We start from the raw sequence: 27663 nt of genomic DNA on the forward strand, positions 1-27663 counted from the left end.
CGGCCCCGGAAGGCGTCTTTGGTTCCGGGCCGCGCGGCGCCATGGACTCGCTGTGGCGGCTGAAGAGGTTCGATGCTTTCCCCAAAACCCTGGAAGATTTTCGGGTCAAGACGTGCGGGGGCGCGCTTGGTGAGCGGCCGGGATAAGGGCGGGAGGGGGGTGCCCGGCCCTGGCCGCGGGGAGCCCGCGGGACGGGAGGGAGCCGGGCCGGGTGGCGGCGGGCGGGCTGAGGCGAGCCGGGCGAGCTGACGGCGGTTCTCGTCTCCCCGGCAGTGACGGTTGTCAGTGGGCTCATCATGGTGCTGCTGTTCTTCTCGGAGCTGCAGTACTACCTCACCAAGGAGGTGAGTAGCGGCGGGGCCCCGGGCTGCCTCCTCTCCTCACGCCTCTCCTCAAAGCCGCCGCGGAAGGGATCCGGGTGGCCTCTGGGCGCCCACGCAGCGCCCCGGTGCGCCTCAGGGGCTGTTTGCCAGCACCCGGCAGCCTTGGCCGTGGGCGTGGGGTGTCCTCGGAGAGCGACCGAGCGCGGGGGCCGGCCAGGGTCCCCTGTGAAGCTGCGGCAGAGGTCTTCTAAATCCCCTCTTGCTGTCTCTACCTGCCTGCAAGCGTGAGATGCAGAGAAAAGTAAGCACCTGTAGAACTACCCCCTCCCAACCACACACCCGGAGACCCCCAAATTATTTTTCTGCTTTTTGAAGCTATTGCAAGTGGTACAAGTTTAGCTGCCAAGGGAGGTGTGGCAGACCTGAGCTAGTGCCTGTCTCAAGTTCCATGCATTAAAAATCAGCCCTTGAGGCAGAGAAATCAAGGGAAAGAGGCCTTCTTTTTTTTTTTTTTTTTTTTTTTCCCAAGTGAAACAAAACTTTTTTTTTTTTCTTTAGGTTCATCCTGAATTATACGTTGACAAATCAAGGGGAGATAAGCTGAAGATCAACATAGATGTTACTTTTCCGCATATGCCTTGTGCTTGTGAGTCAGACTTCTGAAATTCAGGGGTAATGTGCATACTGGCCGAGGGCTGGACACGCACAGTGTCCTGGTGCTTGCGAGTGCTGCACTGCTGCTTATGCCAAGGACAGGGAGGAATCTGTGACTCCTTGCAGTGATTTCAGCCAGGCCAACTGAGTGCTTAAACCAGTGCTTCCAGTTACACTGTGCTGTCCTCTAGACCATAAATGAAGATGAGGCATAAACCTACTTGCATTTCTATATGGTGTTGTACTTTATCGGAGAGCTTAGCAATACTGAAAAAAGTGATAGAGTGTTCTTTCAGGAGGAAGGGTTTGGTATTTTGCCTTTAAGAGTAAAGACTTCTGTGACAGTTGAAAACAGTCATTCTTGTACACTAAACCCCATATTTGGAAGGGTCATTTAGGATGCTGGCATAGTATATTGTATTCTCTATAAGGTGGTTGGCTCCAACCACGCATCTTCTTCCAGTTATTGGTATTCCCCAGCTAAAAGGTTCTGTATTTTAACTGGTTGAAGGCTTCCTCAGACTGCTACAGGCCATGAGAAATGTGCTTTTGCAGACAACTTTCCTTGCTTGCTGGTTTCAGATTTGAGCATTGATGCGATGGATGTAGCAGGAGAACAGCAGCTGGATGTAGAGCACAATCTGTTTAAGCAACGTTTGGATAAAGCTGGCAATCGTGTGACTCCAGAGGCTGAGAGACATGGTAATATGCCATTTTGTCATTCTTGCATGGACGCTCTAGTAGTCTTTCCATTGCTGTGTGCCTATTTTGACTTTCAGGGGAACAAGTGTGAGCTGAAGGGTGCTTAAACACCATAAACTCTTGAAGAGTTTATAGAACCCAAATCTATTAAGCTGGAAGATCAGACAAACTCCTATTATACTTGCTGCTTTTGAAAGTTAAATCTTTGTCTAGACACCCTGAAATTATGACAAGAAATCATGGATGCATTTCAGGAATAAAACCCCTGAGCTAATGATATTTATTGCTAGGAATAGCTGTCCTGGCAAAACTTGAGTTTGGTCCTATCTTTAGATTACAATGGGCTAATAAATGAGGCAACCTGGTTAGAGGGAAGAACATTTTTCCAAGGAAAGCTCCATTGACTAGACCCTTATGCCTAAACTTGCACCTTGTTACACTTAACCTGCGTTTAGCAGGGGGGTTAGACTCAATGATCTCCAGAGGTCCCTTCCAACCTTTATGATTATGTGATCGTTATTACCTTTTCTGTGAGTTAGTGTAGTTCTATATATCAGCATAAACTGCATTTTTGATTTGTATCACTCAGGTATAACTGCTGTTTCTAAAGTTGAAGGGCTAAACTAAGCCAAGAGCTGCACAATCACTAAGTGAGGATTTCTCCAGTTGTTGTGGGCAAACCGTGTGGAGACAGAAACAGCTTCTCCATATCTAATTCTCTTAACACATGTAGGCCTCTGGCATTACATGTATTGCCAGTCTCCATCTGGATTACTCTGTATGAACAGGTTGCGCTGACTTCTTATATAATCAATAGAGAAGAAGAGAGGCTTGTAGGGAGCAACTCATCTTACCTGAAAGAGACACTTGAAAATAAATCAACTGCATTGCATGCAGCAAGCTGGAGAAAGTACAGGACTAGTTCAGTTTCATCACCTGTGTTACAAGTCAGATCAGAAGAAAGAACCCTCCTATCTTAATTAAAATCTGTGATAACCAGTTTCTATAGGTAACATTGACATTGACAGTTATTTAAATTGTGACTATAGCAATATTGATCTTAAATTTAGTAAAATATACCCAAATATTATGTAGTGTTATTTGGAGGCTTTTCCTAATCATAGTTATGTTAAAATAGTTAATAGTTACCAAGCTCAGTAATTTCTATGATAGATTGCATTTTGTGCTTGGATGTCATCTTATTCATTTACATTGAATGACAATAAATTATTTCTTTGTTGATTCTTCTTATCAATACCTTCATTTTAATGCAGACAGTTTTTCAATTTCATGTTTTATCTGCGTGCAAGTTAAGGTGTACATGTATGTAAAGAGCAAGAAACCCTCCATGCAGAGTTTTATTTGTTCTAGTTTTTTTACAGCATCTAAACTATGTGTATTACTTCTGAATTTTGTCTGTGAGACATATGAAGGGGCAGCTACTTGATAACATTTAAAAAGCCGTTACTGGTATAGCTTGAAAGACCCCATGCATTGTACAGGTGTTTTTGTTGAAATAGTACAAATCATAGCTTTGACAAAGTGTTACAATTAATAAGCTGTACATGTATTCTTCCTGACTCTATCTTTTTTGAGTAATTACAAAATTAAAAGCTTTACCAGTCTTTAAAGATTGAATTCTTAAGTGCACTTTCAACTACTTTAAATGTTGTTAGCTTTAGAAAGGAAATACTTTCATAACAGTTTTTATTTCCTTGATCTTAACAACAACGGGATATTGTGCATATAAACTGTGGAAAGGCACAGAATGATACTCTGCAGGCCATTGCTTATGTGGTTTCTGGCTTACCTTTCATACAGCAGTCAAACATCATCAGCGAGGACACAGTGCTCTCCCTTTCTTAGCACACAGATGTTTTACCCTTCTGAGCCTTGCGTAGGCACATTCCCTTCATGTCTTGGGATAAGATTACACATTATGGACCACTGCCTTGACTGTTACTTAAAATTTTGCTTGTATAACAGGTCCTGCATCAGTCACAATTTACTGACTGCGTCTACTTAAACAATGTTTTAACAAAGGTTTTATGCAAGTAATATACTGGTCAGTGTCCCAGCAAAGCTTACAGATAGCCAGTTTTTTCTATGGAAGGTGTTCTTCAGAGGACAAACACCACTCTACTATCAGGTATTGTCTTGTAACTGAACAGGCTCTGCACATACCATTTCAGAAGGCTGATGGCCAGCTTTGGACACAATCATTGCATTTGTGTGTAGAAAAGACAGGAATACAAGATACTGTTTCTAGATGTACTTTATCATTTGGGCTCCTATTTTGTTTTAGAGCTCGGAAAAGAAGAAGAAAAAGTGTTTGATCCAAATTCTTTGGATGCTGATCGTTGTGAGAGCTGTTACGGGGCCGAGTCTGAGGACATCCGGTAATCTTAGACTTTTCCATACCTTCTTAGCACTTGAGAGAACATTTTTATGTTGCATGCATGTTTCTTTTCAAAATGTCTGTGCAATTAAATCCTTCTGGGCACATGTTCATTGAATTATGAGAACTATTGTGCTTTTGTTATGTCTTTTGAAGCTACACATATAGCATTTAAGGATGGGCAGTTATGCTGTCTAGTGTGTCTATATCTGTATTCAAGGTTGATGCAAAACTGCTCACCGTTACGTGAGCTGCCTCGGAATAAAACCTGGTTATGTCCCTGCCTTCTCGCTTCTGCAGGCTTTGCGTCCTTATGGGAGCAAAGACTAGACATTCACTGCTGACACAGACAACAGGTGTAACAGATGTCATTTAGTTTTCCTTGTTCCTCCTACCTGCAAATTCCTGTAAGAATGGATCCATGTTTGGTCCATGAGTTTTGGAGTACCCCTCAGTATTATTGTTTGCCTAATAGCTTGCTTGTCCCATCTGTCAAGTTGCACCATTCCCAAGAGATGCTTCTATCTTGAGGGTTTCACGGTTCCAGCCTTCAACTTCTGCCCAGCAAAACATGGAACCAATACTGAAGGGTGTTGTGTTTTTTGTTTTGGTGACAAAAATGTTATCCAGAGGTAGAAAAGTATTGAAGAAAGTTAGCCGTTAACCTTTCATGCACTTTTGACAGTCCTGGCCTAAAAACAGAAGAAAAGAGGAGTAGAAACAAGCAGGTGCTTTGTTCACTCGGGGAAATGCCAAACTATTCAGAACTGCAGGACACCGATGGCATTTTTGTGGGAAATTTGTTTCCAAGGAGTGACGTGGCTCTCTAAATGGGCAAAGGCCTTTTCAGACCCAAGAACTGTATTAAAACAGCTTGTGTCCTTGCATCAATAAATAAATAAATATAAATAAATCAAAAAGCTTGAGCTCCTTCAGGAGTACTAGGCCAACTTTCAAGGTCCAGTCCTTGATGTTTGCTTTATTTGTTTGGGGAAGAAATGTCCAGAAAGTATTTGAGTAGTGAGTGGAAACATCTCTTTATAGTAATAAAGATATTAAGTGGTACTTGTGCTTTTGCAGATGCTGTAATACTTGTGACGATGTCAGAGAAGCCTACAGGCGGCGAGGCTGGGCCTTCAAGAACCCAGATACCATAGAGCAATGCAAGAGAGAAGGGTTCAGCCAGAAAATGCAAGAACAAAAGAACGAGGGCTGCCAAGTGTATGGTTTCCTGGAGGTCAACAAGGTGAGAGACAAATTTTACTGTAAACCTGCAGGATGATGGTGATGACTGTGAGAAGGCAGAACCTGGGTGTTCCTCTCCTTTTCCAGCTTGTGTTAACAGTACAGTAATATAATAAACCTGGGGTGCAACAAAGTACTTGCAGCTGTAAAGGAGTTCAAGAGGAGAGTCAGGAAAAGCAGTGTGAAGGGGATAATTCTCTGTTTCATTGTGTGGGCTGTAGGAAGCACATCAACCTAGAGAAGCTTAGCTTTTCCTGCCATCTTGCTAGCAAGTTTTTCTGCTGAGGTTTCTGGAGGAAAAGCAGCTTTGTCAAGGTTAGATATTCCAAACCAGCCCTTCTAATCTTAAAGCACAGACCACCTGCGGATGCTGGAGATTACGGTAACCATAGACTTGCCAGCAGAGGTGCTGAGTAGAGCAAAATTTTATCTTCTTTAGAAAATGTTACCTTCTTTAGTAGAAGCAAGAAATTAGAGTTGACTGTCAAAGCTGAAAATTTTCAGAGGTGTTTTCTGCAACTGGTGTATGAAAATTAAGTATGAGATATACCAAATAACTACATAACCACCCTCTCATTTGGAGGATATCCAAACCAAAATGCTTGGATGCGCAGATTATGTACCCAAGCACATTCCGAAGGTCAGTCACAAACTATTTTTTGTCAAAGTCTCTGGTGTTTGTTTGTTTGTTTTTTTGTTTGTTTTTCCACATCTTTGTGTATTCTTCCTGTAGACCACATTCTGTAAGTTTGAAGAGTAAACATTTTGCTTACAAAGCTAGGCATTGTGATTTGGGCACCATCTTGGGTACTAAACAGTTAGCTATAAAGCCCTTTATCACAGAATGTGATGAGGTGGGAGGATTCAAATGGGAATGCTAGAGATAGCTAGGATTCGGAGGTGGGTGTCACTAGGGAAGTTCCTGGGTACCATTGCTATGTGCTCCATCCTCATCTGGTTTGCAGTTAATAAAAGCAAGAGTTTGCACAGACATCAAAGATGTAATGTATCATGTGAGACTGGGACATGTGGAGCTTCCAGGGGAATGTATGACTGCTTGTAAGTGCCTGTCAAGATTGGCACCTAATATCTGTGTTCCTTACAAATTCCAGGATGAAGTTTTAACAAACTGGTTAGTGCTTTTATTTTCACATGCAGCTTATTTTCATAGTGTATAGTTTACTGTATTTAGTTGTTTCTTTGTTTTTCCATCCTCTGCATAAAACAGTTATTATCTACATTAGCATGTAATTATGGCTTTCAGTATGACTGTGCCTGTGAGAAACAGGGGAAATCTCTCTTCTAGGACAGTACCTGGTGGTATTGTCATCTATAAAAATGGCTTGCATGGTGTATATCAAGTTTGAAAATAAAAAAATTAAGCAAGCACTTGTACAGCTGCTTTATTTATATAGATTCAGACCTTTTAATGAAAGTTCACTATCCCCTGCAGGTAGCTGGAAATTTTCACTTTGCACCAGGAAAAAGTTTCCAACAGTCCCACGTACACGGTAAAGTATTTTCTTTTTCTACTTATTGTGACCTTTAGCTTCCAAGTGTATCTGACCATTGTCTTACAATAGCTTTGAGTTGCAACCCATAATAGTAACAGTTTAATATCCATAATAACTGTTTTTTCCCCCCAATATTAGTTATTCTAATAAAATACATCACTTGCAGAACTTGCTTTATGTACTTAAGCTAGCATATCAACAGCAACTGTATTACAGCCAGTATTTACAACTTCAAAGCACATACCTAAGTTAATGACAAGTAGCACTGCATTGCATCTATCCTTGGTAATAGACATGAATGCAAGTAGTAGTAAGGGTCAAGTTAGCTCTCTAATTGCACGTGCCCCAGAAGTCTTGCACAACTGAATTTAAAAATTAAGGAATACAGTGGGAGAATACAGGAAGAAACAGAAAGGACTGTTACTGCAAAACTTTTGGAGGCACAGTTAGGAATATTGGTGTTTTGGAGCGCAAGGAAAAAAGGTGAGAGGAGAGATGATGGGCAGACAAACCTGCTTTCTGGCAATTCTGTTATATTAAATAATGAGGGAAAGAAGGCCTCTAATAACTTTCTCAACAGGCAACAGTCTGCAGCTCTTAGAATCTCCTGAACATGTTACAGTCTACAGAGAGCTCTCAGTGGCTCTCTTTCAGGTACTTTTCCCTTCTTACTACCAACCTATGTAAACTTCTTGAATTTACAACACCTTCCTTTTTGCAAGATGTTCAGCAGGTATGTTCTGCCTTAAGAAAAAACACCTCTCATTTACTTGCTGTGTGGTACCAGTCAGCTTGATGTGATAGCTTTTGTTCCTCTGTTGGAAGAGCGAGTGAGCAGTCCCTGCTTGCTCTCAATCTGCCTCTTAGATGTTGTAGACCTTATTTGTTTCAACCTACAGTTCAGGTCTTTCCCCCACTGAAGAGTCACAGCTTACTCAGGTGGTCCTTTCTGGAAGCCATTCAACTTCAGAGCCTCCTTGCTGTTTTTCTCTGAATGTTTGCAGTTCAGCTGTGGCTGGAGATACCAGACTGCACCCAGTGTTAAGGTTCAGGCTAAGCATGATGTAGCCAAGAGTGTGATGATTTTCTTTCTTTTGTTATTTCTTGCTTTCCTAGTAATTCTTAACATTTGATTACCCTTTTTTCCACCTGTTCCTGGGCAATATTTTTGTGGGACCAACCAACCATCAATGAGTTTTCCATCACCACCAAGAGAAATGGACAGCCAAGAGCCTGTTCTTTCATACATGAAGCTGGGAATGTTTTTGCCCTCGCTATAACCTTTCTTCACAGTCTTTTTTAAAATAATAATGTAATATAATATATACAATATATATATAATATTAAATATATGATACATAATAATATAATATTTTTTTAATATTTCCTTTGGATCATAATTCTGCTCTAAGCACCTATATACATGTGATGCTTGATCCATTTAATGAAGTCTGCATTAATGTTTAGTCTATTAATGCACTTAATATGCAGGATGAAGTTGAATGTCTAAGAGAAGTCTGAATATTCCTGACTGTTATTATGAAGAATCCAATAAAAATAATGATTTTATTAGACACAAAACTGCAACGCCAGTATTTTTGCTACCATCTTCTATTCCCTACTGTTTTGAGTCAGCAGAAAATAGGGAGATGAACAAGAATGCCAATAGTGTGGAACGTTCATAGAATCACTAATGTTGGAAAAGACCTCCAAGATCATCTGGTCCAACCACCCCCATACCACCAACATCACCCAATAAACCATGTCCCTAAGCACCACATCCAACCTTTTCCTTAAACACCCCCAAGGGTGGTGACTACCACGTCCCTGGGCAACCCGTTACAGAAAGTTGATCCATCACACCACTCTCCTTCCCTCATGTCAGAGTGGCTGTACAGCTGATGGTTAGACCCAAGTCCATAATTCTATTTGTTGGTGTTATTCAAGTACTGAAGCTAGCAGACCAGCTTTTCGGTTTGTTGCACTGACATTCTCCCATTATCTTGAGGATTATTGTTGCTTAATACATCTCCAGATAATGACTGCACAGGCAACTGTTCTGGGTCTGGCTGGGATGTTAACTTTCCCTGCAGCAACCCATACAGTGCTCTGCTCTGCACTTGTAGCTAGAACAGCAGTGGGATCACACCAGTGTTGTGTCTGCTGCTGAGCAGTGCTGGCACAGCATCAGGACTCTCTCTAACCCTCCTAGGGGATGGGCAAAAAGTGAGAAAGGAACATCACCAGGGCAGCTGACCTAAACCAACCAAAGGGATATTCCATACCGTATGATGTCACACTCAGCAATAAAAGGTAGAAAAAGGAAGAAGAGGGGAGGGGTGGGCTCTTGTTGCAAAAACGTCTGTCCTCCCGAACGCCAGCTACATACGTTGAAGCCCTGCTTTGAGGACGTGGTCAAGCATCACTCATTTGTGGGAAGTAGAGAGGAATCTCTTTCCTATGCACTTCCACACAGCTGTTACTTGTTTTGTTTTTTCCCTTTTCCCCTTTCCCTTTTTTCACTTCGGTTAAATTGTTTAATTAATAATAATATTTCCTTAATAATTATTTTTCCCTTTAATTAAATTATCCTTATCTCAACCCGTGAGTTGTTTTTTCCTTTACTTTTTTCCCTCCTCTTCTAAGGAGGGGGAGTCAGAGAGTGGTTGTGGTGGAGTTCAGCTGCCTAGCACAGTAAAACCACCACAGCAAGTTCTTAACAAAGTAAAGGGTCCTATTCAGAAGTACTTTGTAAATCTCACCATAAATATAATTCTGATCTCAGCTTCTGAATGTATGTCATGTGCTTGCTGTTAACATCTTCAAAACTGTATCTTCTCTCCTGGGTAGAAGTGAATTGAAATTGCTTTTCTCAGAAAGAATAAAAAGTAAGAGGATATACAGGGCTAACACATGCACAAAACAGAACCAGTACAGAATATGGTGAAATATGAGTTGTGATTAGTTATGTTAGCTTTAATTGTGTGTAGCTCAATCTTTGATATTTTGTTTTGTTTTAGTAGTTGTCCTAGCATAAATGTGGTGCAGAAGTCTTATTTTTTCAGGGATGATTCATTTCTTGTTTGGGCTTCTTTTCCCATACGGTTATCTCTCCTTACTTATATTTTTTTCTCAAATTCTTATATTTTGTCCCCAGAAATCATTTGCCCACTTTTTAAAGTAGGCAATACTTTTTAGAGTCTAATAGCTGTAGACAAGGTTTGATAGCACCAGCTGAATGTAAGAGTAATCGAGGTAAAAAATGGGGCAGCCTTATATGGAGGAGTTCATCCCATGTCTCACATCCCTGAAGCTCAGATCTTTGTCTGGGCAGAAATCCTTACATTAAGACAGCGAAAATCAGAGGTCCTGTTGACTAGGTAAAAAGGACTTTACCTAGTCCTGTTGACATGGTAAAAAGGATGAAGTTACCTTGAAGTTTGTTACATTGTCAGCCTAAATTCAGTTACTTTCCTAATCAGGAGAATGCTAATGAGTAGCCACCAAAATTAAATAATCAACAAAAGCTCTCAAATTATTTTTTCATTTTAAAATACTGTATAAGTGAGTAAGCCTCTTAACAGATCTTCTTAAGAGTTTACTGAATGTGAGGTTTTATTAGTTGCAACCACATTTGGCTATTTTGAATTAGTGTCTAACAGTAAGGTATGTATTTGTGTTGGTATGCAAACGTTTGTACTGAATAATGGGAATGAAAGTTTTGAGACAGGTGGCCTATGAATCTCATGCTTTAAGAAATGCAAGTTGTCTTATCATAAGGTGACACCTGTTGAAATAGAGTCAAACCATATTTTGCTTGTGTTTAACATTCTAAATGTCCAAAGGGTTTTTCATAAAGATCAAGACCCTGACATCTCAAGCTCTGAGAACCATGCGTACCCCAGAATTTGTCTTAACTATTTTTATACTCTGTTAATATTTACGCCCAACATACCTCTGGTGGTCTCCTGATAGTCTTTTTAGCAGTGTTCAACACTTTTCTTGTTTTAACACTTCCGCTCTCTGTCTTTATGCAATATTCATGTGACTGAAGGAACTAGAAACACTGAAAATGCTGAAAAACAAAAATTATATTAAAAAAAAATTGTCCACTTTGAAGAAAAAAGTTATTTTGTCCTTTTTGTTTTGTTCTGTTTCTGCTTGCATGAATGTTAAATCCAGGTGAGATTATTTCACTTCACTTACTGTTGTTTGCATGGATGCTTTTCTGTAGTTCTGTGTAACCTTTTTTGTCGTGTTCTTTTGATGTTATAGATGAAAGTCATTCTGCACAATCATTAAATACAACTTTGTATTCATTTTGGTTTCTCAGAGTCACAGGCCATGAAATCTAATGCAATTTATAAATTGAGAGTGTGTTTCTGTTCTGAGATAAATAAAATGTCAGGCTCTGCTGCATTAACTAATTTTTTAGTCATCCACATTCACATTTCCAGTATACCTGATTGGAAATCGCAGACATAGATAACTTTTAACTGCTGTTGTGTCTATAAAAGGTAGGCTTCTACTATTCTTTCCCCCCTGGCTGGTTCATGAGTAAGGAGATGCTATGTTCTTTTCAGCTGACTGTTGGAGGCTACTTCATTGCTGGACTATTTTTGCAACATAGACTTGTGATCATGTTTTATCTTAGTTTTCTTCACTATTAAACGCTTTAGTATGTGTTGCTGTTCATCTCAGGTCATAGAAATTTTTCTTTCTAGTAGAATTGACAAATACAATCTTAGTGCCTTTGTGCCATCTATAATAGTTAATTACCTTTTAGCTATTCTGTAAGTATACTGCTTGTATTTCTTGGACGGGTGCTCTTGTCTATCTTTCCTTCAGATGCTGTGTTTTCAGAGGAGCTGAGCTGAAACTTCAGGAATTTGCTTTTGAAGCAAGCAGTGACACCGATTTTTGGCCCAAATCATTGGAAGCATTGAAAACGGGTTGCTTTAAAGCTGCTCCATGATGCTTCATCTTCAGTGTCAGAGAAAACCCCACTCCTGAATGTTGTATTGGCTCCTAATGGTCTTGTCTTACTTCTTCAGCAACTGTGGTCCAGTTGCACTGAGACATCCGAGGTTGTTAGGAGTGGGACTGAAGGAGGACTAGAGCGCTTCCAAGCAGACTTCTTGGCACTGCAACTAGTAGTCCTAGCTCTTCCATGTCAAGGGAAAACCAAAGTCAAACATTAGTGATATTTGCAGTCTTCTGTTCCCACTTGTTCATTTTTGGTACCAGCTGAGATTAGGTCTGCTTCACTGTTGTCTGCTTCACAGGTTTTGAATCCTAAATAGACATTTTTATGTCCAGTTTGTATGGGATGCTTCAGATTTTAGGAAGTTCTCTTTTCAGTTGTGTCTTTGTAAGAACAGTTTCCAGCATCAACTGTGTCTTTTTGTGATCCTGGGTATTGTAGATGTTTTCTTTGCAGCAGCTCACACCTTCTTTCCTCAAAAAAATGTTTTTTTATCTCAGAAAAAAAAGGGATGATTAAACAATTAAATTAAATGATCTAACTTTTTAACCTCCTGAGGTTTGTGGTTGAAGAGCTGCTGCCACTGCTGTCCATGTCTGTACAGTAGCAGCCATCTGCTTCAGCTGTAGAGCTTTGCAGTGAGTTTCCAGCATGGGGAACGTCCTTAGTGATAGTTTCCTCAGGAGGGAGATGAACCTTGTATCAGTTCCTTCTTCCTTGCCATATTTGTTCTAATTAAGGGGAAGCTGAGGCTTTTCATTTAACCTTTAGATTGGTTTTGGACCATTCTGTTGCAGAGGTGTGATCATCATTGTTTTCTAGGGAAGACATCACCCATCATGCTTTATTGAGAGACCTTTTCTTAAAATATATAATTTGATTCCTTTGATAGACTAAAAAAAAAAAAGTTGACATTGACAATCACATTCAGAACATTCTCTGTCCTAAAGACACATTTTCAATGACTGTGACAGTTTCTGTGAGTGAAGCAGTTATGAATGGGATCCAAATTTTGTGCTTTTCTTGCACCTTATCTGGTCAACTGGAGGAAAGAAGGTATCTCTGATTTTATTTTATTTTTTTGTGATTACCACTTGTTTTCCTCATTTGTGGTAGTGACTATGAAAGAAAGAATGAAAGAAGTCTCCCTCTTCTCAAAAGATAGGAAAACTCTTTTTTTAAGAGTTCTTGAAAAGAGCCTATTTGGAGTCAGCAAGCTTTTGCTAGGAATCTGTGAAGATTAGCTCCCTAAGAGCGCAAATTCACTGTTCAGTTGTAAACCTTCATTAATGTTCTGTCCATGTACTCAAGGGTAGGCTTATTTCCTTCTCTAGTAGATTCATTTGACAGCCAGAAATTACTTGAAAGCATCGTTGGACTCCGTGGAAGAGACCTAATGCACCATCTGACATGGTTTAGTGGTTTAGTGGAGGACTTGTTAGTGTTAGGTCAGAACCTGGACTAGCTGATCTTGGAGGTCTCTTTCAACCTAGATGATTCTGTGATCTTATTTTACATAGTTTCTAATGGTTTGAATGCTGAATTGCAAGAAGGACAGTGTCTTTGACTGAAGACTGGTTATCATTGTTTAGGCCCCGTGGAATATTCTCGTTGGCTACCAAAAGCCCATCATACTAATTCTTTTGGCTGCAGAGACTGCACCCTTCTCCTATTCTCCTGACCCAGAACCCTGCTATTACACAAAACTTCTACAGACACAAATACCTCATTTGAGCTCTTCTATGCTTACCAGCATTCTTGGGAAAAAAGGTGGAAATCGAAACCTGCCATCAGCCAAGGTCCCAATTTCATCATGGAGGAAATTGAAATCCTCTGGTTGATTACCTGTGTGGTATTCCTACCATCGAGGTGTTTGTGTGAACTCATTCTGTTGTTCCAAATGTCCCAAAGTAGTGTCTGCCAGGAAATTAATAATTTTCATCCTCAGTCTGAACACTGGAGGCTGAGGTGATTATTTCATCCTCAGCATTGCTAAGGACTTTTGTTTATACATTGGTAAACTCCTTTCAGGGGTTGATTGTATTGGTGCTGAAAGACTCAAGGTCTCACCCATTTCTGTGTAGATAGACAAAACTGTTTACAATTCAATCAAGTTGAATTTGCCACAAGAAGTGATGTTTCCATTTGCCACTGGCTTATAGATGATCAGAGCTCAAGCTGTATTACTTGTTGGGAATGCCTAACATTTGCCAAGCAGCCGTCTCGAGGCTCTCCATACCTTCCATACTTCCTCCATACCAAAAATGATGCTGTCACAGAAGCACCACCAGGAGCACAGCATTTTGCAGAATGGGCTGGGAGTTGCTGCGTAAAGTATTCAGAGGTCCATCTTCATGCAGGTATAAATCTGTGAAAGTTATTGGTTAGCCACATACAATGTAAATGTACTTGTGAACAGTCTTTTGAAACAACAACAAAAAAGGAGATTACTTAACACCAATTAGTATGTTTTGAGATATGCAGTCCAAGCATACGTTTCCCCTGTCCCCGCATCCTTCCAGGTATTCACCTTTGTTGGGATCTTGCAACAGAGTGAACAAAAATAATCTTGTGGTTTGCCACCTTATCTGTGCACCATGTATGATGAAAGAAGCACAAGTCTGATTAATAAAAAAAAATCTTACCTAGATTTGAATGGTGATGTGTTCTGAATGTAAACTTTGACTACACCTCTGGATAGCTTTGATTGCTGCTAAAATGACTTTTCCTTTACCCTAAGGAACTGAAAGACTGTGAAGGAATATAAATATAACTAGGAGTGTTACCTGGTATGCTACTTCAGGATTTACTTTAACATATATGGACATCCCACTGTAATTTTCCTTTTAGTGATTAATTCCTGCATTTTTATTTCTCCATTACTTTTTAAATGACTGCTAGTCCATATATCAGTCCTTTGACTAGCTAGAGAGTCTTCTTAAATGGCCTAGAAAGCACACCACTAAAGCTATTTTTCTCCCCCTTTTGTGGTACAAGTTTTAAATGCTGCTGTATCTGAGTCTGCTTTTCATTGTAAGGATCTGAATATTTCTCTTTTCTCTCCTACTCTACTCATTTTTGCAGTGCACGCTGTTGAGAGTAAGTGTTGCTGTATCCTTTTTTTTTTCAATACTGTTTACTGCAGTACTAACCTGATTTCTATTATTTGCTGTGCCAATAAACCTCCTTTGGGAGGAGCTGTTGATCTAGGCTGGGATTTGAGAAGATTTCCTGAAAGCTAAAAGGAGAGCAATCCCTGGTCATTCTTCTGTGGTAAATGAGGTCAGATGGAAAAGGTTGAGAATCTTTGTCTTAAAGGAATTTGATATGTCAGTGTTGGAGATAACGTGTTGGTGGATTACTGGTTGTTTTACACAGATAACGTAGTTGAGGGGGACATAGTGACAAGTTGGAGGGACTTCTGCCGTTTGAAGTCAGGTGGGATAATTATATTGTTTAAGCTCATTTGTGCAACAGGCTAGAGAATTTCTTCTGGGAATTCATGCACCAACTCTGCTCATCTCTGAAAACTCTGTAGAAGGTTTTCCAAGATTTTGTAAGCCATTGGATTTTTTGTAAGGGTGAGAAAATCCTGGCAATAACAGATTGAAATGTGACGTATACACTCAGTAACATCTGGTAGAGGGTTCAGGATCCCTACTCTCCTCTCTCCCTCCCCAGACTGCAACATTTTCTGTGTTGCTCCCTGCCTCAATGCCCTCTTCACAATGCATCATCATGTTCCTGCCATTGTGCTCCTCTAAGAGCTTTTTTTTTATTCCAGAAAATTCATCCCCAGTGTGAAAATTGGTGACCTAGTTCATTTTGGAACAGCGTGTTTGGGTAGCTGTGTCTTGGGCTTCTTGCAATTTTAATGGATTTATTAACTGGCAGTAAGTGCTTTTAACCCTGTTTTACAGGACTGAATTACAGAGTCTGAGTCTTTGTGGTTAATCAGGTCAGAAATGCAAGATGGAGAGAATTCTTAAGATAGACAGCAGACTTGAAACTGCTACTAATACAGTGAAAAAAAATGAGGTTATATAAGGAGGAGAGACTTCTCAACAAACCTAAGATCTTTTACAGATTTATCTTATATAGCTAAGCAGTTAGCTGCAGTTACAGAAAGAAGAGAATGTGCTTATATTTCTTGAAAAAAACAATCCCTGGTCCTACCTGACAGTCTCTTAAGATCTGTTCTGTTACCTTGTACTGTTTCTTCTCTAAGCACACTAAGCAGGCTGTTGTTTTATGTTATGCAAGCTGTGATTAGCTTAATATTTTTCTCTGACCTAGACTGCATACATATGTGCTTAGCATCCTTAGTGATCAAAGATAAACTTGTAGCTTGGTGGAAGACTATATTGGAAACTGAATCATGCATTTTTGCAGTTGTAAATCATTAGTTGAAGAGGTTTTATAAAAGCTAATAATCAGCATTTTACCTGTGGAAAGCATTATATCAGAGCACTTTTGGGAAACTTTATTTTGAATTGTTGTAACCATTAAAATTAGTGTCATGCATGATGTAAAGCTAGTTTCACAGGTTAGTCAATGACTGGGCTTTCTCAAGTTCTTCTCTTGAATTTCTCTGGTACTCTGCTATCACTGTAAGGTTTGTCAACCTTACTAGTACTCAGCTCCCACTTCAAATACTAACAAATGCAACTGCCCAAGCATTAAAACTGATAAACACCCTAATCAGTACACCAAAACTGATAAACACCAATATCAGCACAGCTGTCAGGAGGAAAGTTCCCATCCCTCCCCATGCAGGTGGCTTGTGCCTATCACAAGTGTTTGTGCAGCCTTGTGCTTAGCCTTGTTTTAAAGTTGATCTGGCTGATGGAATAGCCTCGCTTCAAGGAATATTTATGTTTTGGTTAGTTATATTCTCTGATACGGTTTGTGACCATGAGGAGGGTGGGAGGGGAATGAGCCATCAACAGAAAATTGAGGAGCAAAGTCTGTTTTATTCCTTTGGCTTTAGGTCCAGTTTAAATGCAGATCCATCACAGCCGTAACTTTTCTCCGTATAACTTTGTTATTAACTGAAAGTCAGTCTGCTGCAGTCTGTACAAAAGGCAGCAAGACTTAATGCTCAACTGACAACTAACCCACTTAACTCTTGACTTAGTTGCGTAATACTGCAACATTACATGGTATTGCTAGAAATTTAAAAAAAATGTAGTGTAATACTGCGACCACCTCTTTCCTTCCCTTCTTTACCCACTATTTGATACGTATTCCCAAATTTGTGGTAGATTGTTGTTGTTGTTTAATCCAAATGAGGTCTTTGATCCAGCTGCCATTATAGACACACAAACAACAATGCTGGTGGCAGTGATAGGTCTGCATACTTGCCAGACAGCAACAGGAGTATCTGATGCCAGTGCTGCCTTGAGCTCTTTGTAATGCAAAACCATTGCCTTAATTCCAGTGACTGCAGCCTTGATTCCCAAGCATCAAACATTTTCACTGTGAAATGCAAGGAGCTCTCCCTAGATGAAAGTTTTAGAAGGAAGACTATCGTGCAGGCAGAGTGTTTCCTTTTCTAACTGTACATTCTCTGATTTGCATTTTTATATATCTTTGCTTTAGTAAGGTTTTATATAAATACAAGGAAAGCTTCTATTACTTTATTGAAGGATGTTATTAGGAAAAAAATAGTTGACAGCATACTCATGTTAAGCAAATGTTTTAAAGGAGAGGCTAGTTTCAATCAGTTCTTTAGCTTTGCAGCCTTTCTTATGCTGGATGGCATTGTCAGAATCCTTTAAGAGAACAGCATTCCTAATCCTCATTAATAATGCAGCAGTCAGCAATCTGACTCCATCAACACACAAAATAATAGCGCATGATTTTTTGAAGTATGTTTTTCTTTGTGTAGGTGAAAGGTGAAGTATGGCTTCCTGAGCACATGAATTTACCTGTTAAAATGTGCCACAGCCTCGGGTTACTTTAGGATAATTGTGCAACTTTGGATAAACCTGGTAGGAGTGTTACTGAAATCTAGTTGTAAGTTATATTTTCATCTGGAGATTGATGCTTCTAGCATTATATAAAGCCACTTAAGTAGCCAACAAAAATATATGAATTCCTTTTAACATTGCCTTCCATGGCCCATATCTTTGCCAGGTCTCTTCTGGAAGCATAGTGCTGGCAATGTCATTGTATTGCTGTATGCAAAATGTCAGAGAGAGGGCAGGCTGAAAGGCTGTCCTTCCAAAGACTTTTCCTTTCCCTCTGCATTCTCTAGGCAGCAGCAACAAGGCTCATAGGCAGTTTGGTAAGAGTTGCTAAGATGCTGGTGGTTTATTCAGGGCACCTTGATGCAATGTTAAGGCACACGATCTCCTCGGCTGTTAGTTTAGATGTCATATTTCTATGTTTTTTGGTAGTTAGAGAAATGAAGCAAGAACTAAAATGGATGTCAGATCGTGATTGAGATAACAGTGAAATTTTCCTTGCTTGACCCCTGAAATTTGCTTTAGACATTTGTTGGCATTTTTGACATTTGTGACATCTGTCACATACCCTACTGCAAACCAGAGTGAAACCCATCTTATTTTCTTGCCATTTTAAACAGTGATGGGAATAAGGGGAGGTCCCTTATAGCTAAAATAAGGTAAATAGGTATGCTTGATATTGTAGTCTGAACTATATTGTTAAACTATTTTTCTATTACAGTTCATGACCTCCAGAGCTTCGGACTTGATAATGTAAGTGTTCTTCAGGTAGTGTCCCAATTCTCTCAGTCTGTTTTCCTTCTGGATTTCCATGCCATTGCCACATTGAGATCTTAGCATATTGATCCCAGCTGTCCTTAGGTTTTACAAATCTGTGCATAATCTGGAACCTGCTTTCAGACAGGGCCCTAAAGTGTGTTGTGGAATGTCATTGTGTTGCCTGGCAAGCCTGCTTCTGTCTTCCTAAGGCTGTCTTGGTCTTTAATCTGTGCTTCTCAGCTTTTTAGAATTGACATTTTCACAACTACTGCTGGATCTGTTGGAGTTTACCTTGTACTGGAAGGAAGGCAGACGATGCCCCTACCTATACGACTGACCAGTTGAAAGAGTGGTGGAAAGGTGGGTGGGGGTAGGAGAGTTTGCTCTGCAGATGAGAGGAAAGGGCACCAAGATGTGGGGATTTCAAACAGTAAAAGGAGAATCCACATCTTGTAATCTCCCATAAATAAAAGGGAAGAGCAAGCGCTTTGGAGTTCACAATTAGAAAGTGCAGGGTAAGGGAGGACCTGCCAGAGCAACAATCAGAAAAATATACAAATAATTAACTTTAGGCCCATTGCCGTGCCACTAGGATGCTGTGCAGTTGTTTGAGTTCCTAGCATTTCTATTTCAGATCAATATGACGCACTACATCAAACATCTCTCATTTGGAAGGGATTATCCAGGCATCGTGAATCCTCTGGATGGGACAGACGTCACTGCACAGCAAGGTAAGAGCCAACCAAGAGAAATCTTTTTAAGTGTCCATATTACTGAATTAGGTGAGAAGAGGAGCAAAGTTCCTAGTCTTTAACAAGAACCCTGACAGCACTGTGTAAAACTCAAAGTCCTCTGCCTTGTGCTCTTTCTGAAACAGATGCTTCCACTCAGCCAGAACAAACTGGCCTACGTGTTTTGTTTTGATTCTGTGACCTTTCTGAAAGATGTCTCTTTTCAGTGTTTATGGATATACAGCAGAAGGTACAAGACATTATTATTGAACGCCTACAATATGTGTAGTTGAGGGAGAGCCCTGCCTGGCTACTGTGTGCAGTAAGATATAGCTAGAAGCCACAGGATAGAAAAAAAGCCTAATGGATAGTTGCTGGAGAGCTGTGGTATCTGTCTGACCTTGATCTACCCAACTGTAACAGCTGAAGATTAGCTATTGCTGATCTTTGATGGATAGCTCTGACAGTTCTCTCCTTATGCCACTGCTGCTCAAACTGTAATCTTGGTTTATTCGTACAAACCTACTTTATATACCACTGCAGAGATTAGTCACATTTAGATCCACTGGAATCTGCAAACTTTGTCTTTGTAGGCACTTGAGATTATGTTATGTAATAAAGCTCGGAGAGAGAAGTTGTTTGGTTTGAGATGGTAATAGGATTGTTATCCTACCTGAATCTGTTCTTTAAAATTTTTCACCAACTATTTTACTATTTCACCTGTTGCACCCAAATCAAAGAGTGGTGCTTAAAGTAAAATACAGAAAAATGAAAGGATGCCATGATGCTGTTATTTTTCTGTGGAGTAACAAACTATGAGAGGGAGCCTGTATCTGGTTGGTAAAATTCTCTGTAGGTTAAAGTTTTCCGTGCTGGGCATCAGCTAAACAGCTGGAAAATTCTTAAGGAATTACTAAGACTGAAAGTGGTTTCCAGAAAAGAAGTGGGTGAAGTAGATTGCAGGTCAAATTTATGTTTATTGCACACCAGCTACGAATATTATATGTGAAAATTACTCATGTAGAAATGGATGAGTAATATTCTCTAGGGAATTTCTGAGAAAAATGATTTTCAAAGTGATTGCTACCTTCCATTTTTTTTAAGAGAACTGAAGGAACTGGCTGGTCTGAGGTAGCAGAAGGAATTCTATTTTCTATGCACTAATCCAGATGTTCCTCTTTATCCTGTAGAAACTTGATGGTTGTCATCAGGAGATTAAATGTTAATTGAAGTTGATATAGATTGCTTATTTAGAGTTGAGTATGTTTTTGTAGTACGATGCTGTTAAATATAAAGGTTTTCATGTCATAGAGTAAGAATTTTCAAGAAGAAGTTGTACTGGTAAAAACTATAGTATGATAAGTGGTTTAAAAAAAGTTTTTCACCTAGGCCGAAGTTTGGGACTGTTCAGCCTGGAGAAGGGAATGGTTATGGGGGATCTTATCAATGTGCATAAATATCTGAAGGGAAGAAAAAAATGAAGACAGAACTTTGCTACTTTCAGTATTAATTATGTCTCTGTGTCTTCGTTTGTAGCTTCCATGATGTTTCAGTATTTTGTCAAAGTGGTCCCCACAGTTTATATGAAGGTAGACGGTGAAGTAAGTACCTTTATTCCTGTTGCTTTGGCCTTTTATAAAAATCATAAACCTACATGTTATTCTTCTGTCTTTTCTTGTTACATATACACCCACTTAAACAGGAGATGAGGTTATACTTTAATAGCAGTACCTGTTGTGGTCATACCTGTGTCACACTCTGCCTGTACCATAGATATAAGAAATGAAGCAGCCTCAGCTCAATTCTTTTTCACAGCCTGCAGCACAGGATAGGATCCCAGCAAGATTCTGTGCAATGACGTATTTTTCTTCTCCTAGTTTATTTTTGTATATTTTAATATTTGTTTATTCCAAACATGTATTGGGTGGCTTCAGCTCTCTCATGCCCAACTCTATACAAGATATAAGCAGTAATTCAGTAGGGATAATTGCAATTTTGCAGATCTGAAACGTGGTTCTTAGTTTTTTTTTTCTTCTTTTGACACAGCAGATAATCTACTTCCTCACCATATAAAGCAACTGAAAGCCTTTAGACTTTAGTCCTCATATTCTGATTCTGATGATGTCTGACCTCTAGTGGAAGCAAGACAAATTATTCAATTTCCTTTGTATTGCAGCCTCAGCAAAAGCAAGTTTCTATGGTGTAATGTCATCTATAATGTTGCTACAGTAATTAAGCAGATTTCAGCCTCCATCCCACCTAGTTCAAAGTGACCATACCATTTTCATTATGTCACCTCATGAATCCCTCCTAGTGTCTGTTCAGGAGAAGTCAACGCACCAAGGAGATCCTAAAAGTGTTATTTAGAGAATAACACAAGATGAGCTTGTCTACAATTTAAAAACTCTACTTTAGCTTCCAAAAGAGGGTGGCTAGACACAGCCTTCATATTGCTTTAGGCACTTTGGAATTTATATAACCAGCAAATTATTAGTTATGTAGACTGTAGGAACCACAGATCTGAGGAGCCACATGTCCACAGTAGATGCAATACAGGCACTTAAGCAAAACTAACCTACAGTAGTGTGAGTGGGACAATATAACAGAAGCCATTGGAGAGGTAGACGTAAGTTGTTTCTTCATCTGCCCTACAGACTGAAGCTATTTGCAGGAATCAGTTCTCATGATGAATCCTTAAGTGGACCATTCTTTTTTAAAGACCCATCTGTTTTTCCTGGAAGTTGGATGGAAATTACTTGCTATGTGGTGGTATTGAGAGAACCTTCAGATCATATCTGAAGCTCAGTCTGCTTGGATTCAGGATGCTTCTGCAGTTTTTGTGAATGATTTAAATCCCTTATGTACGAGGGATAGTTAATTTGGAGCCCTGTTCTTATAACCATCTCCCAGTATACCATGGATTGTCATTCTCTAGAGGAAATCTCACATGTAAATCTGTCACTCAGTTTTCAAAGGATTTCTTCTGTCAAAATAATCGCTTTTAGTCTCCAGGAGAGGAATCCATGCAAACAATGATGCTCGTACTTACGATAACTGAATCAACGTGTGTTACCATATGTGTACCATGACCTGTCTTATACAGTCAGTACTTGGAAGCCCCAAATGTAGAATTTGATAAAGAAACTGGATAGCATCATTTTCAGCTTTAATTATGATTTGTCAGATAGCTGATCAGGGATGACAGAACATAATTTAATTTTATAGAAACTCAATTTTTTTCCTGTAAGAATAGGAATGGTATAAACAACCTGTAGAAGAATTGCAGGGCACAGAAGAATACAGCAGGGTGATCTTTGATTTGCACAAAGATGAGTGATCTTCATCGGATTGTGTGGGAGCTCAATACTTTAAATGTTGACTCTTAGAGGGTCTCAGGAGTTAGCTGTTACAGTATTTATGGACTTGAAATGGCGAGAGTGAAAGCACAAGGTAAAGCTAAGCCAATAGACTTAAGAAGTTAAACAGATCAGTGCCACAGGAATCTGACCTGTCTCCAGTCTGTACATCAGTGCTGTCTCCTGAAGCATGCTTAGGTGGACTGCAGATTGGCAGAGGTTGACATGGACTTCAGGCTGAGGTTGAGAAAAACAGCTTATCCCAGTTACTTGCCAACAGAGACCAGAACAATCCAGCCTGGAGACTGATGCATAGCTTGTTCTTTAGGCTAAACGTGGATTTAGCCAATAAATATCCTGTAGTAAAAATAGACCTGATTCTGATGGTGCTGCTAGCACCATCACTCTTAGCACCATCACTACTGGCAGGACCCTACAAGTTGAGGGGGCAGGACAACACTGATGTGGTTCACTGAACTTGTGTTTTAGTAGCCTTTGCTACTCCTTGTTAATAAAACAATGCTTGCTGCTTTTGTTTCCTGCTAGGTGGTAAGGACTAACCAGTTTTCAGTTACACGACATGAGAAAATAGCCAATGGGCTAATAGGGGACCAAGGTCTGCCTGGTGTATTTGTGCTATATGAACTGTCACCCATGATGGTGAAGCTGACAGAGAAACACAGGTAAGAGACATTTCAGTGTATTTCGTTCACTGTATTGATTTTGTCATTTTGCATAGCTTAAAACACTGTCCTCACTTAGATAATGACTGCAGATGCCTGAGAGTCAGCCAAACTCCTCTACAGTCAGCAGAGAGGATGAGGTACTCCCCAATGCACTTCCTTTTACTGTGAACATCTGTAACAGATTTGGGATTTTCCAATACTCCCTGGAATGTTTTAATCCAGTATCAGGATGGAGACATATAGAAGTCTGATATAATGGTTCTTAGTTTAGACTAATTCCCTCAAATCCCTTTATAATAGGAAAACTACTTTTATGTAGCAAAGCCAATGTGACTGACCAATAGATACAAATGCAATTTATCATTTTCACTGTCCAATAACACCTTACAAGCACCTATAGTGGCACCTGCTCCAATACAACTTGTTTACTTACTCTGCATTTGCTGTATCTTTTCTTCATGTTGTAGTCAGTGTGAAACTTGTTGCTTCTTTCCAGGTCCTTATTTAACCACAGGTTTGTAATTGCAGGGAAATGGAAGGAGTTACAGCTGTCAAAGCTTTGAACAGCCAAATTCTATACCTTACAATGTATTAGTATGTGCCTAGGGATTTCTTTTTTTCTCTTACAGCAGTCTGTGCATTCTGTCTGAGCACAGGTGGCTGAAATCTTAGCAATGAAATGCCATCCTTTAGGTTTATTAATTCAGTACTTGCTTCCTGGGGTTGCCACTGAGCTCATTAGACTGCACTGAATACAGTGGTGCTTCTTAGTAAAAGTTTCAGTGATGAAACTTTTTTCATCCTGTAGCCAACAGGGGTTATTTAATTGTTGAACCTGTTGTCAGTTGTTAATATTTATATGTTGCATGCTTACGTAGTATAGTTAATATAATGATAATTATGAATTGGTTTGTATTAATTGTTACTTGTCATACTGAGCTCGTGCTGATTGTTCAAATTCTTTTCCTCATTTTAGGCCCTTCACACACTTTCTCACAGGAGTTTGTGCCATTGTTGGTGGCATATTTACAGGTATTGCACCTTTAAATTATTTCTCTCTCTAAAGAGTAAACACTTGCCATCTTATTCTTTCTAGAGTCTTCATGGCTGGTAATAAACCCCTGTCTACTGGGGAAAGGTGATCTTAGCCTTCAGGAGGGGATGCAAGATGTTCTACAGAGCTATGGGAGTATCTGATATTTTGTTTTCAAATAATGCAGTCTTTCATATACTATTTGAAATCCGCACTATTTTCTTGGCTAGAGGACAGATCAAATCAGCTGTGTCATAGCTTTTTTTTCTTAGAGCATCAAATTGGTTCCACAAGTAGAAATACTTTCAGGGCAAAAGTCACCACGGGTGTTACTGAAAGACCAGATAGCAAGACTAGTAGTTTTATATTCTACAGCAATAGAATCATTCAGGTTGGAAAAGACCTCTAAGATCATCTATTCCAACCTTAGAATAGAAGAACCAGTTCCCATTTTAGCTGCTACTCTAACTAGCATTAAAATATATGTAGTTGTGCAGGATCAAGTAACCACTTATTTCTTAGACTGTTGAATAAAATAAAAATGAAGCTTCATAAAGGCATTGAAAATATCATTGCCAGTAAGCAAATATATTTTCAATGTGTAATGTTTCAGTGTGTAAATTACCCTGTAAACCCTCAAGAAAAAGAGGGAGCTAAGGCAGGAGCTCAGAGTTCCTGTATTGTGAAAGCTGGGTTGTCTGGATTTGGGGGTGCAGTAAACCTTTTCTGTGGTCACAAACAAGCACCGAGTTAACAGGCATCTTCAGTGTACTGGCTGGAGAGATTTGGGGAAAATACTGCAGAAAGTACTAAAGCATCAATTTATTTTGTGTCCTTGGTGGTTAATCATTGCAATCTCCTAGAAAGGGCATCTGTAAAGGGCAACGTGTTTTATCAGGTAGAAGAGCTTACTTTTAAGGTTACTGTGAAACAAGCAAAAAATGGAAAACGTACCCTTGGCAAGTTGGGTCAGGGTGGTAGTAGAATGATATAAAGTTTGCAGAATCAACTTCTTTTCCAAACTTTTCTAATTCATCAGTAAGCATATGTCATTCATCTTAGCCTCATTTTTACTTGTTTGAGAGATCTTTTTTTGGAGAAGCATGGTCATCCCTGCCCTGCAAGCTGGACCTTGTCTCTCCTAATGAAATGAAGACCTTAGTCTTCTGAGCAGGAGCAGCTGCTTTCTGTCTTGGTGGAACTGGAATTCCTTTTCACTGACAGAAGGATTTTTTTTTCTTTCTGTGAGAGTTGATCCCTCTTTGAGGCTTCTCTGGCTTGATCTGTTTTTTTCCTTTCAGTTGCAGGATTCATTGACTCCTTGATCTATCACTCAGCACGTGCCATCCAGAAGAAGATCGAACTCGGGAAGGCAATATAAATAAGCAGTGACCTCACCCACACATTAAAAAAAAAACAACTGTAAGGAGAACTGAACATGATTTTCAAAATATATGTGATCTTCTGAGTGCACATGAGAAGAGGTTTGGAATTACCAGATGGCCCCAACTGCTCTTAATGTCTCATCATCCTTTGTTTGGCGTTAATTTATGGATTGAACTGCTTGAAACTTGCTGCTATAAAGATTCATTAGCCATCTTGTCTGGCTGTGCAGGCCCTACTGTAAAAGCCCTTTTGTGTCAGTCCTTGTTCATCCAGTTTGCCCGCCGAAAGAGCTGCTGGAGATACTGCATTCTTTTTGACTCCAGGAATAATGTACTATGCTGTCATGAGACCTGCGATGGATTGAAGTTGACATCAAATAAACTTTCTGGCAATGCCATCCATCCTTTTTAAATTATTCTTTAAAAAGTTTCTGAATGTGCTGACAGTGTATGCCAGATATCTGTGGAAATGTGCTGAATCCCATGTGCTTTCCTTCCTGCTGTCCAGGGCAATGTGATGAGACCTGGCACTCAGGATGTGCTTTCTGTATGATGGGGCATTGCAGATGCTTCAGATTGCTCTTATGAAAGATGCAAGTTAATATTTCAGGAAAAAGAAAAAATAAAAAAGAGTTTGGAGTTTTTAAATAATTTTAAAATTGGATTGTGTTTGCACTTCCCCTCTGTTTATATTTTGTAATAAAGTCCATCCTCTGTGTTTTGGTAAAGCATTTGGAAGAATAATTAAATTATTTGAACCAATCCTGGTATTGAATTGGAAATTATAATAAAAAATACATGCAATGTGGGAGAGTGTGAAGATACTATGATGGTGATTTTTTTTTCTTTATAATGATCTACACAAGTGAGTGATACGGTTGTTATGTAAAATTAGAGTGGGAGAAAATTGAAAACAAGAAGGCAAAAATAAAATATGTGAATTCCTGACTTACTTTGAGGCAAAACAGACTCAGTGCTCTTAAATCTCAGTTCTAAATTTACTTTGGTGTTTACTCTAAACGTAGTCTGAGTGATTGGTACAGTTTATTCCAGTACTGCATGGTGAGTATGACAGGCACAGAATCAAATGATACTTTTGTGTTTTTTTTAATTAGTTGGAACAGACCTTCAAAACAGGTACTATAAAAAACTATGTTTATCAATCAGGGAGAAGCAATTTGAGGTGTGGGTAAGGTGACTCATTAATCTCCAAGATAGAAAAAACGAGTTTGTAAAAAACGTATTTGAAACAAGGATATTTAATAAGTCTGTCAGGTCAGGATCATATTGTTCTGCTGCAACGGGAGAAGGGAAGATGGTATCTGTGTTACTGGGAACAAAAAGTGAGCTGAACTGTTCTAGGCCCTTCAGTCACTCATTAGAGCACACAGCTTTGTGACTGAATTTGAAAGAATAATCAAGAGTGTGAAAATAAATGGAAATAACAAAGTAAGAGTTTAACTCACTGTTAAAGCAGCTAATCACTTGACTTTGGCAAGAAAGCCAGTTACTTGTAAAACTCAGAAAACCATTGGAGATCATCACACAGAGCACTGCTTAGCACCTGGAGAAGACACAAGGAAGGTGATGGGCAGGATAAGTGCAAGACTTGCATTCTCTGGGGGACCAGAGAACAAAGAGCAGCATCTGGTCTGCAGACAGGATAGAGCAGAGAGATGGCAGTTTAATTGTACTGTTAGCATAGCAAGTGCTGAGGGATCCTTAAAGGAGAAGCAAAACTTGCACAGAAATGGGGATTCTACCTGGAGAGGCAGAAATTAGGTGAAGCTAATGGCTAGATCAGGGATGATAACAGGTTTCTGCTGTAAAATGGAAGTTGATGAGCAGTTGAGATCTGGTGACTTTCCAAGTAACTAATATGATGTAACAATGACAAAGCTTGGTCTGATTCAAGGACATTCAT

General features: G+C 39.6%; 1 protein-coding gene across 2 annotated transcripts; it reads left to right on the forward strand.

Moving 5' to 3' along the window:
• Window positions 1–26687, forward strand: ERGIC3 (ERGIC and golgi 3). 2 transcript variants are annotated; one of them, XM_032198181.1, is made up of 14 exons: window positions 1–129; window positions 274–344; window positions 882–969; window positions 1560–1679; window positions 3985–4078; window positions 5158–5323; window positions 6776–6833; window positions 14905–14919; window positions 18511–18542; window positions 19183–19279; window positions 20816–20880; window positions 23182–23318; window positions 24298–24353; window positions 25656–26687. In XM_032198181.1, exons 1-14 carry the CDS (start codon window positions 42–44, stop codon window positions 25733–25735), a joined length of 1167 nt encoding a protein of 388 aa, XP_032054072.1. In that variant the 5' UTR covers window positions 1–41; the 3' UTR covers window positions 25736–26687. The 2 variants fall into 2 exon arrangements, with proteins under 2 accessions (XP_032054072.1, XP_032054073.1); XM_032198182.1 differs by lacking the exon at window positions 14905–14919.
• Window positions 26688–27663: the final 976 nt, after the last annotated feature.

Source organism: Aythya fuligula, chromosome 16 (assembly GCF_009819795.1).
Source record: "Aythya fuligula isolate bAytFul2 chromosome 16, bAytFul2.pri, whole genome shotgun sequence".
NCBI classification, from domain to species: Eukaryota; Metazoa; Chordata; class Aves; order Anseriformes; family Anatidae; genus Aythya; species Aythya fuligula.

Coding starts and splice junctions, on each gene's coding strand:
- ERGIC3 (XM_032198181.1), top strand. CDS start 42: ATGGACTCGCTGTGGCGGCTGAAGAGGTTCGATGCTTTCCCCAAAACC. Junction 970..1,559: donor TCCGCATATGCCTTGTGCTT/GTGAGTCAGACT, acceptor TGCTGGTTTCAG/ATTTGAGCATTGATGCGATG. Junction 18,543..19,182: donor AGAGCTTCGGACTTGATAAT/GTAAGTGTTCTT, acceptor TTTCTATTTCAG/ATCAATATGACGCACTACAT.